The sequence below is a fragment of the Rhinichthys klamathensis genome, unplaced genomic scaffold (assembly GCF_029890125.1).
Source record: "Rhinichthys klamathensis goyatoka isolate OS25496 unplaced genomic scaffold, OSU_Roscu_1.1 h1tg000050l_1, whole genome shotgun sequence".
NCBI lineage: Eukaryota > Metazoa > Chordata > Actinopteri > Cypriniformes > Leuciscidae > Rhinichthys > Rhinichthys klamathensis.
This window is the reverse complement of record NW_026606596.1, coordinates 4,175,284-4,190,585: the sequence shown is the minus strand read 5'-3', so window position 1 is coordinate 4,190,585 and position 15,302 is coordinate 4,175,284. Positions and strand designations below refer to the sequence as shown.

The 15,302-nt window shown below is 41.1% G+C and overlaps 1 protein-coding gene across 2 annotated transcripts in view; it reads left to right on the top strand.

The window, feature by feature from the left end:
- The first annotated feature begins 4,308 nt into the window (after positions 1-4,308).
- Positions 4,309-15,302, top strand: part of efnb3a (ephrin-B3a) — a 62,413-nt gene continuing 51,419 nt past the window's right edge. Inside the window, exon 1 of one of the 2 annotated variants that reach the window (XM_056247825.1) lies at positions 4,309-5,354. In XM_056247825.1, coding sequence (XP_056103800.1) covers positions 5,011-5,354 — 344 coding nt within the window. In that variant the 5' untranslated portion in view covers positions 4,309-5,010. The remainder of the gene's footprint in view (positions 5,355-15,302) is intronic. The other variant, XM_056247824.1, reaches the window with a different exon arrangement.

Genomic DNA, 15,302 nt, shown 5'->3' with positions numbered 1-15,302 from the left:
AGGAAAGTCCTATAGCATTTGAAAAAAGTGTTCATTTTGAATGTTTGATTTTAAAAACCCTTTATGCCTTTTTGAGAAGATTACTGTGCGGAGAAACCGCAGATTCTCACGTCTATCAATCATTTCTTCAAAAACTCCCTTCCCTGCTGAGGGTTGAGGAGTCTAGATGTGACGAATGTTTGGAGAGGAGGAGACGGACGGAAACAAACTCTCCTCGTTTCTTCACTTGAACTAAATCTCAAGGACACAGACTTGTCATGATTGTCTGTTATACAATGAGAAATTGAGACTATTACAGCAATTGCTGACATGAAAGGAGTTCATGGATGTAAGTTGAAACAACCGAACTGCAGCGAAGCAGGTGAGATGCGAAAGCCCGAGATTCAGAACTATTTTACTCATTGTGCTTGTGATTTAATCCTGTTTTTTGATTTTCAGTTCTTCAAGGATGGACGTAACCCTGCTTGGACCGTCACACGCGCACCAGTACATATCTTCTGATGTCGTCAATCTGGATTAAGCAAGAGACCACCACTCTTTCTCTTCTCTTGTTTTTCGCTTCCTCTCTCTTTCAAGACGAAAGAGACATAAAATGGGAACCACAGACAGACTAGGTGTGTACATGTGTGTGTGGAGAGACTTTGTATGTGTCTGTAGAAAGACACTTACATTCTCCCGTCTTGCTCGCGAGTGAGATGTGGACTGGATGCCCTGTAAATAATGTAAATGATTTTGGTCCTGGTTTGAGTTCTGTCCATCTTAGGCCATCATTTTGGGTGTTTCACATGCCTTAATTGTACAAAATAGAACTGCCCTGCTTGACATTTAATGTAACGCTTATTAGAAAAACAGCACAGGCTATATCTACACCACTCAGTCATCTAAAGGAGTCGGAGCCTGGCTGAGGATGTTTCCCCTACATTGACTTTACTCATCATACCAGGCTGTGGGATGTTTCCACAGTGTTTCTATGTGTTGTTGGTATGTTAATGTTCAAGTACTGCAACTATTGACATGTATGGATAAAGGTTGATGATGAACATTGGTACATACTCAATAAAAAAAGGAATTGTAAAAGTTTTTAAAAAAGAGGTAGTTTGCCTTCCTCTTATCAGTTCAGGATTGAACATTTCTGAGTTTTAAATTAGGTGGGTACGTACAGAATATGGGGTTTAGTTTTTCTTTGAAAAGATCAAAATATGTTAAATCGAAAATAAATTTTTTAAATATTGAACTTGTTTGTCATTATTTTGCTATTTCTGTGGGTGTAGACCAGGGGCCTGTACCATGAAGGTAGCTGAACAAACTCGGAGTTACAGGATTAGTTTTGAGTTGACAAAACCAAACCGATGCAATCAGGCTTTATTGGTACCATGACGCAGCTCATCAACTTTCTCTGTCAACTCAGGCTTTGATCTTAAGCTATGATTACTGCACGAGCGCGTGCACATACCAAAGTGACGTTGGCACCGAACAACCAATCGCGTTCGATATGGATAGAGCGAGAGCGAAATATTTTTTCCGCGGAGGAGCAAGAGATAATCATTCAGAATTACGATGAATTTAAATATGTATTACAAGCTCGAAACAATACGGTCTCTGCTGCCAAAGCAAGAGAAAGACTGTTGGAGAAAGATTGCTGATTGTGTTAATGTGTAAGCTAAATAAATACGTTCTTTATTCATGTAAAATGATGTATATAGGCTATGAATGTATGTGTGTGTGTGAAATATAGCCTATATTTTTATAATATATTTAAAAAATTGCATATACTAATAAAGATTAATATTCATTGATTTTTAGATGCAACTCCAAACGTTCTTGGCAGCTGATAAAGACAAAATATAAAAATATAATTCAAAGTAGCCTAGTAAGTATTTACACACAGCCTTTTATTATTTTATTATTAACACTTGTTTGAGGCAAACCGAAAAAAAGAGTGAAATTCAGAAAACCAGTGGAGGACCACTCCTCCAGAATACACTGAGTTGGCTCTGATGGGAATAAGGGACGGCCGATTATGGATGGGATTACAGGTGCTGTACAATCTGACCCTGGTGCCGGCTCCTCGAAGCAAGTAACACTGGGTACGTGTGTGATAAATATGTCTGACTGTATGTTCTGCAGTCGAGGGAAATGCAGTGTCCCTGTTGAAGCTAGCACACACACACAGTCTCCCACACAGAGGTCAGTATGCAGCAGACAGAACACCAGAAACATATAGGCCTACTTTTATTTATCAGGGAGGAGGAAATGATGAAGACACTCTGTCTGTGTTCTGGGACAGTTGCTGAGGTGAATGCACTGGGCTTTTTATTAAGGCAAACATTTGAATGTGTGGCATAAAACAGGGACTGGCCCAAGTTACACATCTCTTTTATTGTAGGATTTTTCACAACCTGTCCCAGAAACTGAAGCCTCTACCTCAACAGGCTTCAAAAGAAATGTGAACAAGGTAAGGATTTAAAACCCTTGACATATATAACAGGTGTTTGTCAAGGAACTTTTTGTAAGTTGATTAGCCTCCCAAAAACTTGTAATGATCATGTTTGTGGTGGAATTATTTTTCAGGTGGAAACAGACTCAGTCAGGGCCCTTTACAAAAGGAGCCTATGGAGCTAGACTGCACACTAAAGGAGCCTATGGAGCTAGACTGCACACTAAAGGAGCCTATGGAGCTAGATTGCACACTAAAGGAGCCTATGGAGCTAGACTGCACACTAAAGGAGCCTATAGAGCTAGACTGCACACTAAAGGAGCCTATAGAGCTAGACTGCACACTAAAGGAGCCTATGGAGCTAGACTGCACACTAAAGGAGCCTATGGAGCTAGACTGCACACTAAAGGAGCCTATGGAGCTAGACTGCACACTAAAGGAGCCTATGGAGCTAGACTGCACACTAAAGGAGCCTATGGAGCTAGACTGCACACTAAAGGAGCCTGACTGTGAGCTGAGGAGGCTCCACATTTAAAAAATAAATGCAACAGCTAGATTAAACTGATCTCAGTATGTGAACTTATTTAACCAAGTAACACTTTAGCATGAATATTTATTAATGCAACTTTCTATTGCTCTCTTTCTCCACATTTAAAAAATAAATGCAACAGCTAGATTAAACTGATCTCAGTATGTGAACTTATTTAACCAAGTAACACTTTAGCATGAATATTGCCACCTAAGACGGCTTCATGGTATAGGCCCCAGGGATTCTCAACTTTGGCCCTCAAGAGCCGCTCCTCCAACTCAAATTAAACACACCTGAACAAGCTAATCAAGGTCTTTAGGCTTACTAGAAAGTTACAGGCAGGTGTGTTTGATCATGTTTGGAGCTAAACTCTGCAGGAAAGTGGACCTCCAGGGCCAGAGTTGAGAACCCCTGGTTTAGATTACAGTTGTTTTTAGTCTTGTGCAAATGTAGTCAGATTTGACTCCTGCTTTGTGGCTGTTCTCCACTATGAGGCAGTATTATCACACTTCTGCTAAAGAACCTCATAGAGAGTGTCATAAATTGCATTGCAGAAGATTGAGTGATGATTGTGGCTCTCAAACGTTTGAATTCATTAAGGTAAATTAAATGGCCAAACAAATAAAATCATCGTAGGCTACTTTTAGTCAACAAATCCTAGATTCTTCTGAATCTTTACAGAGCATAAACCTCTTTCCACCATTTGATTCCCCCAAAGAACCTCAGCATCACCCTTTTGTACCGTTTAGAACAGGGCATACGGTTTACGTTAAGTACACAAACCCTGTCCTGATAACTTACGCCTCGAGCTATTTGATTAAAGTTGAGGCGTTTGGACAAACGACTCATTTAAATGAATTGAAATCAATTTGAGCCCTTCTAACCTCACAAGTCATAGCATAGTTATTTTGATTTGTTGGTCGGCGAGCTGTAGTAACATTTAAATTTGGTAGTATTAAAAATATTACCTCAGAGAAGAGCTTTTCTCATGTACAAACTCTCCTCCCCGTCAATCAGCAACACGCGCTCACCTCCAGCAGTTGTTGCCATGTCCGCTTATTATAAGCACAAAAAAAGAAATGACCTTAGATTACCTAAATTATTGAAATAAGTAATTAAAAAATTGCTATTATTTAATATATTATTTTTCTGTAATTTTATATTTAGCTGTCCTTAATCTAGATTCTATTTAACGTTTCTGTCTTGATCAATTAAATTAAGCAGTAATACTTTTTCCCATTATTGATAAATAACCCCCAAACCTTTATAAATAAAAAACAGGGGTAATCTATTTCGGTTTATAGCCTTGTTTTTTTCAGGACATGTTGGTTGATTCTCCTGAGATCTGGCAACAACGCCGCCGGCGCGCGAGTCAAAGCGCGAGACTTTGCGGAGCAGCAGAGAATCGGACGGAGCGAAGAACAGCACGCGTTGTTTCCATGGACCACGGGAATATATCGTTTCTTGTTCCCATCGTCTCTACGTTTGTTTCAATCGACCCTTACCGATTACTGTCACTTTAGTTCCCTTTACTGCCCTAAACCGGGTTTATCTTTTGTTTTTCTTGTCGGACTGTAATTCATTTGGTAATTAACTTAAGTGTTGGTGGACATCCTCACCGTTGTTTCAGGACTGGCCATCATATTTGCGTGAATATTTTGGATATTAGATGAGCGAAAAGTTACATTTTGAACTGAGTTTTCTGCTTCAGCGGGGAAGTACGACAAGACTTTTGTCCGCCAAAGGACCGAATTATTTGTACCCGGTGGTCGTCATTTTCTCAGCATGAGTAAAAATACAACTTCAAGACATTGACAGAAATGCTAATGCTGCGGTTTATGGAGAAACATTTCTAGGGGGGGAAATCACCCGCAGTGGACCTGGCGCCCTTCACCAGTCTGTGTGCACTTCAAAAACATTTAACTTCACCCCATGCACGATCATAATATTGTTCTAAATTCATCCCAATTCAGATTCATATGGCTTTGCCTTCTCAAATCTGACAGTACTTGAGACTTTCAGTTGAGGTCATTGCCTCCTTTGAATGGAACAAAAGGAGGTTGATGTTTCTGAATCTGCTTTCTTTATACAAATATTCCGAGATTTATGCTCCGAGTCTTTCAGATGTGGATGTTGCGGTCACACCATCTCCTCAAGTGCAGGGGGATCTAGTGAAGTTCAGTACCCCACCAGTCTTTTGTCTCCATTAGGTCCCATTCATTTGTCTTGTAGGAGGAACATGGGAGTCCAGACGAGGGGAGCCTGGGTGGCAATGGCGTTCTCGGACTGGGTCAGTGGATTGGGATTTCTCCTAATCTTCCTGATGATGAGTTTAGCAGTGGATGCGACCAACATGGAGCCAGTCTACTGGAACTCTTTAAACAGAAGGTATGTTGGTGGTTGATAGAAAACTCATGCATCCAAATACAAGTTTTGCAACAAGTTCAGACTATGGACTATGAGAGTAAAATGATAGTAGTATGAAAAATACAAAATAAATTGCACTATTTGTCAATTCGCATTCATGCACATATTCCTAGCATTGAGCTATAGTTGAAACAAAATGTTGTACCATAAGATGATTCTTGCCATTTCATTAATGTATATTTATTTTGATTGACCATTTAAAGGATATTTTAGTCAAGTTTATTGTAAACCACATAGAGGTGTCCTGGAAAACCTAAAAATGTTGGATGATTTCAAAAGTTCTATACATTTGTGCGCCATGGTCTGAAGTTTTTCTTTGGCTGGATTTTCTTTTTTCTGAGTGCTATTTCTATAAAATGTTTTTTTAGTGTCATTATCCAGTCAACTGAAAAGTGATACAACAATCATGGATATAGGTCAGAAAGTGTGGTAACTTTGTACATATAAATTTAAGCCCAGTTGGGACAGGGGTGACTTTGGCCAGGGATGCAGTCTAGTCAACGGTTTGGACAGACACCATCGACTGAGAGAGACGGGAGGGCATTTTCCGGCTGGCTGCCTCCCGATTATGGGTCGCGTGCATGCCCTCCCTAGATAAGCCATTCATGCTTCACCCACAGTGACACAATCTGCAAACCCACGCAAAGGTCCTCTAAATTTTGTCCATGCTGAGGATGCTCTCTGGACAAGAGAGAAGCCACATTTAGAAGAGTTTAAACCTTGAGGGAGTGACAGAATTAGCGATTTCACTCAACTCTGAGAAGGACATGAATAAATAAGTGGGGGAAAAAAAATTCTGTCTAGGGAACTACATTCTTGGTGTTTTCACAGCGATACCATTGAAGAACCATTTTTTGGTTCCCCTAAGAACAGTTCATAAAAGAACCTTTTTTTCCTAGTGTAAAAAAAAATTATAAAAAATTTAACCATTAGTCCCAATAAAGAAACCTTTCTTTTTAAAGGAACACGCTGACTTTTTGGGACTTTAGCTTATTCACCGTATCCCCCAGAGTTAGATAAGTCCATACATACCTTTTTCATCTGCGTGCGTGCTGTAGCTCTGTCTGACGCACCCACCGTTAGCCTAGCTTAGCAGTAAGACTGGATGTAAATGGCTCCAGCTAGCATATTAATCCCAATAAGTGACAAAATAACGCAAACATTTTCCTATTTACATGTTGTGATTTGTATAGTCACACAGTGTACAAATAACAAGGTCATATATGAGACACAGCCATCTTTTAACCGTATAAATACTGGGAACTATATTCTCAGAAAGCAAAGCACTGCTACTTGGGCGGAGTGATTACCGCAGCACCTGAGACGCACCGTGATGAGGAGCAGAGAGTTCGTTCAGAGTTGGAGTAATAGAGTCAGCAATTGGCTTTATGCACAGCTGCACTACTTCCTGAACTTCAGCCAGCTCTTTTGTTTCCTGTCTGCCATTATTGGACAAACTGATTAATCCAGGTGTGCCTGGCCTCAGTAACAATAATCAGGCACACCTGGATTAATCAGTTTGTCCAATAATGGCAGACAGGAAACAAAAGAGCTGGCTGAAGTTCAGGAAGTAGTGAAGCTGTGCATAAAGCCTGTTACTAGATAGTAAAAGCACAGTTTACAATCATGGGTGTTCGCTGTATTGTAAAGAGCTGCGACAATAATAAACAGTGGAGACCAGGTAATACCATGATGTTTCATAGAATTCCAACCAAAAACGCATCCTGATTAATAAATATCACAGAACACGAATAAAGAATTATTATTACAGGAAACGATATATTTTAAATGCAATTTATTACAGCTGAACCAAATGTATTCAACAGCATAATACAGTAATGTTAGATAATTGCATTACAATAGGCTAGAATAAGGGGAAAGTAATAGCACAAGGCAAATTGTTTTTGCACAATACAATGAACCCACAGACAGTAGCCTACCCGTACTGGACAAGGTCACTGTTTCTCAAAAAAAAAAAGATAACTGCCCCTCCCCCCTCCGATTCATTAGCAAGGTGAAGGCTACAGTCCTGAGTTTACCTCTAGCTCCGCTCATTTGTTACTGGGGCGATAGAGCGCGTTTGTGACAACACAATAGTAGCATTACAGGGGATACATGGAGACCGGGACCAACTGCAATAGTAGTGACCACCCTATTCATATAATAGTGTCACTAACGTTACATTAGATCTGGCTAATGGGACTGTTACAGTAGGCTAGTCATCTAAAAACATAACGGGACACTTACCACAGCCGCAGGTGATCCACTTTGTCCTGTCTGTGCTATCGATGGGATGGCCTATCCTTCAGCACACGTTTCATGGTCCGTGTGGCAAATTCCATTTTTTCAAAATAGTCGTCCTCGGTGAAATGTATTGAGCAAACACGATGGTCCTTGATGATCTCTTCAGGTGTGTTTGGATCTAACGTTATATCCAGAGCAAGTAACTTAGCCATTGATTCATCAGGTCAGCGTTTTTTGTTGGAATTCTATGAAACTTCATGGTATTACCATGGTCTTATTGTCGCAGCTCTTTACAATACAGCGAACACCCATGATTGTAAACTATGCTTTTTCTATCTAGTAATTGCTGACTCTATTACTCCAACTCTGAACGAACTCTCTGCTCCTCATCACGGTGCGTCTCAGGTGCTGCGGTAATCACTCCGCCCAAGTAGCAGTGCTTCGCCTTCTGAGAATGTAGTTCCCAGTATTTATACGGTTAAAAGATGGCTGTGTCTCATATGACCTTGTTATTTGTACACTCTGTGACTATACAAATCACAACATGTAAATATGAAAATGTTTGTTATTTTGTCACTTATTGGGATTAGTATGCTAGCTGGAGCCATTTACATCCAGTCTTTGTGCTAAGCTAGGCTAACGGTGGGTGCGTCAGATAGAGCTACAGCACGCACGGAGATGAAAAAGGTATGTATGGACTTATCTAACTCTGGGGGATATACGGTGAATAAGCTAAAGTCCTAAGACTAGTTTAAAAAAAAAAGTGTACACACCATAACAGAGAGCCTTTGAGAACAGAGAGATCCATACATTGAGCTCACACACATCTCACACATCTACCACTCTGACAGACATATGGTAGAGAAATATAATCAGAGGCAGAAAAGATAAAGATCATTGGCTAAAAGAGCGAAAAATAAAGATTAAACTGAGGCTGAGCAAAGAAACGTTCAACTTGTGTAAAGAGAAGGAATTCAGGGGTTTGGGCAGATAAAGTCATATATAAAAAGACATGGAGAAAGTCACTCATCCATATGAAATAAATGTTCCCTATGATATCTGAAAAGGTCAACGTGTTTACTCACACCCCACCAGTCACATCCCTCTCAGGTCATCTCGCTCTCTTTTTTTTCACTCCTTCTCTCTCATTCTTTCTCTCTCACACATATAGGCCTATTAACACATATGCACACAAGACACAGTTGAACATTTCAGCATGCACACAGACACGCCAGAATATTAAGATTTACGAGATTTTTTTATCATGAGCTTGCTTACATAATGTGATGCATTTCTCGCTTGAAACTGAATATTGTTTTTTTTTTATGTATACTGATTGATTGATTGATTGATTAATTGGATCATGACACAAAATTGGAGAACAAAACCGAATGCGAGTTTGCTGAAATAATTTAGTAATCTGTTAATATTACCTAATAGACCACAAGTCTGGATTTTTCAAACTGCTAGGGGGTGCATTTTTTTTAGGGCTGTCAAAGTTGATGTAACTTAAAATATTTATTAAATATATTGAACACAAAATAAAATAAAATTACAATAAAAAGTGCTTTACAAACAAATGTGAAATGCACTGAACTTTATACAAAGTAAATATTTTCCAGATTATATTTTTTATAATTTGCTTTGACTTCAGTACATCAACTTAAAGTACAGTTAGTAGTATAATATAAAAGCCAATGGTTTAATTTTGCAAGCAAAATATATATTTTTTTCATAATGTCTCAAACAGTATAAATTTGATATTTTAGGAAGAAAAAAGTGATAAAGTTCAGCAGAAAAAAAATGTGGAAAAACCAACTTATTACTTTTATTAAAGATTACAAAGACAAACAGTTTTTGGAATAAAGTACAAAGATGCATCATTAAGACCAGAAATGTGCATTAAAATGTAAATAGGGTTAATTTTTATTCATGTTGTTAACTTTAACCTGACAATAAACTCTAAAAGTGCGTAAGTCACGTAGCACCTGATGTCTGGAGAAAACCATTAGTATCTCCATAGAGTCTGTGGTGAGAGAAAAAAAAAGACTTTGGAACGGGTCAGACAGGTTATGGGATGGAGGGGTGCGTGGGAGGAGAGGAGTGGATTTCGGCCCCTCAATGAGCGTAATCAATGGTGAGCACAGACTGTCTCCATGCATCGCTCCGGGGGAAGTTGTTGTACAACTCTCTGCCTCAAATGAACATTCAAAATTTAATCCTTCATGGCTCCCTCAATATTTAATGAATCAGCTGCTAATTGGAGCCAGATAAAAGCTTTCTTAACTGGGTTAAGCGTTTCAAATTAAAACATTTTAAGTGTAGGAAAAGATACTTTGGAAAACTGACAGGCAGAGAACTGAGCCAAAATCAGATCTTCAGTCTTTTGACCGTTCTAGTGTAGTCGCAGTCGTTTTTTTCTGGTGAATCTGTGATTGATTGGTTCTCCTTTGTTGAAAGATCTTGTATAGGACCGAGAGCAGCGCAAGATTAAACATTGTTAGTGAAAGAATGGATTTAGGATTCGTAAATGTGCTTCACGGTGCAAGTCCCTCCCACATCTCCTAGTCATTTGTGTGTGTGAGAGTGTTTTTTAGAAGAGATAAGACCTCTAGGAAAATGTTACATTGTTAAAAGAGAGATTGTGATTGTGGAATTAAATGGACTGAAAATGGAATTGTACTACTTGACCTGTTTCCAGGGGTGTGAGAGTGGGAGGATAATCCTCTACACTACACCCCTCCATTAGTTCATCATATGGACTGCTCCATCATCAGACAGGCAACAAAGCCATCTGTGAGGGGATTACTACCTCTATACACACTTTCTCTCTTGCACTTTTTCTTTCCGGGGTTAATGTGGTTCTCCCTTTCTGTCACATTCCCTTCACCTATTCATCTTCTCATTTTTTTCCACTCCTCATTCATTACCTCATTCTTTTGTGTCACTGCTCTCTCTCTTTCCCAGAGGATCATTTTATTGCTCACATGTTGCTCTTTCATTGCTCATATCAACTTTATCTCTGATATTTCTTCTACAATTTCTTTTTAGAAATTTACAGTACAGTAAGGAGATTAATTTGCATCGCTTAGTCAAAAAACTTTGAAATGTTTGAGTTCTGAAACCTCGAGGCTTGTGTGTAGGCAAATCTGACAATGTGATCTCATTAGCAATCATAGGTATTCACACACAAAGTGTGAATCTAGCACACATACATTTGCATAGATCCTGAAACGTACATTATTAACAGCATGTGTAGAATGTAAGCATTTACAATTGAACAACTTTAGAGGCATTCAAATGTTTATGAACCATTTTGGGTTCCTAGACTATTAAATATATGGATTTAAAGGGACACTATGCAGCTTTTTTAGCTTAACTGAACAGCTTCAGAGTTATTGAAATGGTTATATAACTTCTTTCGGGTTGAATGGTGGGCGTCTCGACCCCCCCTGGTGCCTGTGAGCGCAAAAATCTCACTTGCAACTTCGGTGCGGCGGGCCGCGTCAGGAAGTATCGCGTGATATCAGCTCTCGCGATGTAACAAATTCCTTTACGGCAACTCACACATACACACAGGAACAAGGTATAGATGGATGGAGTTGGTCACACTATCGTCATGGCTAAGCCGGCATATAAGATGCAGAAAGCTAGGAAAGCATTGTCGGAGGAACAGAGAAAGAGGAAACGGCAGACTGACCGAGCGAGGAGTCGGGCACGAGCATAGGCGTAATTTGCGGGTGTGTTATGTCCCCATTGAAACTTCTCGCGGCACGGATGTACCATTACAAACAAATAAAACATCTCCAGGTAACTCTAGTAGAGCATTCATTTCGTTCGTTTGTTAAATAAGAGGCGATCTGAAATGTGTTATTTTTGAAATCAAGTGACCAAAGTGCTCGTTGCCTCTGCGATCAGTGGTGCAGATAAGTTACAGTGTTCTGTTGTGACGCGCGCCTGAATCCGTTGCGGGGACTGAGAGACTCTCTATATTTTGTTATGGTGAAATCACAAAACCTAATGCACAAAAAACATGTCCCTGCTTGAAATACAACCACTAATAAACAATCGGTTTTGATGAGGAAAATAAACTATACTACTAGTACCGATTAGAACCCAGAACCTCTGACACACTTGGCAAAAGTTCTGCCTCTGGACCATTAAAATTGTCGGATCTATGTATTTAATCACGTGAAAATTCTCACCACTAACAACATATATTATATCTCATTAAACGACAAATTAAACACAATGTACTATTGTATACTGTGAGTGGTATTTACGACAGTAACGTTAAATTCAAGTACTCCACAGTAACTCTAGGGGTCGCTGTTTGACAAAAACGGGATTTCTGCATAATGCCCCTTTAATACATTGATATTTAAATTGTTAAATGGTTCAGTCTCATTACATTTACAGTTGTAATAAAAATGATTCAACCCCCATTGCAAATCAGGTTTATTGGCCAAATGTACACTGTAAAAAAAAAAACCCGTTAAATTTACAGGAAAACCCTGGCAGCTGTGGTTACCAGAGTTTTCCTGTTAAAAATACGGTAGCAACATTTTAGGTTTTACAACTTTTAACCGTATATAATTTTACAGCAATAAACTGTATTTCAATATCTGATATAATGTTAATATACTGACCTTTTGAAGTATTAATATCTGTTTTTTTCCATTGTAATACACTGACAGCCAACAATCACAGCAGTGATGAGAGTCAAATGGTCAACCAAAGCTCATCATAAGCAGCTCTTCCACAAGAAAGTTAATACTAATATACAGAAGCTGCACAGTGTCATTCACACAAACATTAAACACCATCATGGTAACATGTTGAAATTTAAAAAAATGCAATAAGCATTAATTTAACAACATTAAATGTAACATAAAACCCTAATGTACATAACTGATTAGAAAAAAACTAAGAAAATTATGAAGAAACAGTTATTTAAAAACAAAATACATCAAATGTGAAGTGTCACGCAGGGAATTGTGGGAATGTCAATGTACATTTTTTTCACTGTAAATTATACAATGACTTATTCTTTTTCACTTCCAAAAACTGTAAATTTAACGGTATTTTACAGTAAAATTTAATTAAATGTAACATTATATATATATCACAGTTATTTACCGTATATAGTAAGGAAACTTTCTGTTAACCAATTAACAGTTTTTCACTGTAGCATTTCTACAGTGTTTTATCATTAAAATCACGATAATTTTTTACAGTGTACATACTTACAGCTGTTTGCAATAAACAAATAAAACGTACTCGGTTACTAACGTAACCTCGGTTCTCTCTAGAGAGGGAACGAGTACTGCGTTAATAGCTTACGCTAGGGGAAAAACTCTTTTCCATGAGATATTGAAGCCAAAAATTATCCTTAATTTTTTTATTAATGTAAAACGCTTTGCAGCAGCAAGCAGACATAGGCGAAACAGCTCGCGCGCCTATTGGTTACTCTGCAGCAAATGCAGCAGCCTATCGAGAGAGACTCTGCGTGACGTAATGACCAATGGGGGCAATTCGCGCCCATATCGTCACGTCCGGCCAGAAGGGGCGTGGTCTCACCCTATAAATATGCTCGTTAGGCTGGTACAAGCTGGTTTTTATCGCTGAAGCGAACCAGAGCGTATTCCAAGCACGGCAAGATACGCAGTACTCGTTCCCTCTCTAGAGAGAACCGAGGTTACGTTAGTAACCGAGTACGTTCTCTTACGAGAGTATCTCTCGTACTGCGTAATAGCTTACGCTAGGGGAACACAATGCAACACGCCGTGCGTACAGGGATCCAACACCAAAGTCCCGGGGGCCGAAGCCCAGGGCTCATGTAGTGCATAATCACCATAAACTCACATAGAGTGGAGGAAGAGAGGCTGGAAGCGTCATTCCCTATAAAAAAGCACCCAGCGGGGCTATCATATGACAATAAAACGCGCAGCCAGGGTGAAAGCTTTCAGCCTGATCTGGGTGGCCATACGTGTGTCAACACTCATGGGGCTGCAGTAAACTCAGCATTTGGGCCGCACAGCGGGGCAGATAGCACTGAATTTTAGACCGCCAAAAGCTTAGCTTGTAAGGCGGGTACCTCCAGGTTATAGTATTTTATAAATGTAGACGGCGAGGCCCAGCCCGCGGCTGTACAGATATCTTGCAGGGAAACCCCGCTCGACCACGCCCACGAAGAGGCCACGCCTCTCGTGGAGCGCGCTCTGACACCCAAGGGGCACTGTAGGCCCTTCGCAGAGTAAGCGAGCGCAATGGCATCCACTATCCATCTGGATAGGCTCTGTTTTGAGGCGGCGAGTCCCTTGGAACGCCCGCCAAACAAAACAAAAAGCTGCTCCGTCTGTCTGAAAACAGACGAGCGTGACACATAAGCTCTCAATGCCCTGACGGGGCAAAGGAGACTCGCATCCTCCTCCTCACTGAGAACCGGAAGGGCGGACAGGGAAATTACCTGGGCCCTGAACGGTGTATTGAGGGATTTCGGGACATACCCGTGCTTTGGTTTGAGGATGACCTTCGAGTCATTAGGCCCAAACTCCATACACGACGCGCTTACTGAAAGCGCCTGTAAGTCCCCTATGCGCTTCACTGAAGCGAGAGCCATGAGAAACACTGTTTTGAACGACAGGTGTTTCATGTCCACCAGCTGGATTGGCTCGAACGGGGCGCCTTTCATGGCCTCCAGGACCGTGGAAAGGTCCCACGTCGGGACTGAAGGGGGCCTGGGAGGGTTCAGCCTCCGAGCTCCCCTAAGGAAACGCACGACTAAGTCGTTTTTCCCCAGCGACTGGCCAGACACCGGTTTTGCAAACGTTGCTATGGCCGCCACATATACTTTGAGCGTGGATGGGGTCCTGCCCTTATCCAGTAGCTCTTGAAGGAAGGAAAGCACTTCCAAAACCCCGCATTCCACAGGTGAAAAACTCTGGGCTTGACACCATGCAGAGAAAACAGACCATTTCGAGGAGTAGAGCCGCCTGGTAGACGGAGCTCTAGCCTGCGCGATCGTGTTTAACACTCCTTCTGGGAGGCTAGCGGGTACCCGTTGATGGCCCATGCGTGCAGGGACCACAACCCCGGGCGAGGGTGCCAAATCGAGCCCTCCGCCTGAGAGAGGAGGTCTCTCCTCAATGGTACAGGCCATGGGGCAGTGCTGGTCAGCTGCATCAGGGCAGGGAACCACGTCTGGTTTGTCCAGAGCGGAGCTACGAGCAGCACTGGGCATCCGTTCTCCCTGATTCGTTCCAACACCTGAGGCAGGAGCAAGACAGGAGGAAAAGCATATAGGGGCAGCGGGGCCAAACATGAGCCAGCGCGTCCTTGCTTTTCGAGAAAAACTCCGGGCAATGAGCGTTTTCGTGGGACGCGAATAGGTCCACCTGTGCTCTGCCGAACGTTTTCCACAGCAGCTGGACCGTCTGCGGGAGCAGCGACCATTCCCCTGCTGGAACATTGTTCCTGGACAGTCTGTCTGGTCCCACATTCAGGTGACCAGGCACGTGCGCTGCTTTCAGTGAGAGCAGGTTGTGCTGAGCCCAGACCAGGAGGCGTTCCGTCAGCCTGTGAAGGTTTCGTGACCTGACGCCGCCCTGGCGATTTATGTATGCCACCACTGACATGTTGTCCGACCGGACCAAGACGTGGTGG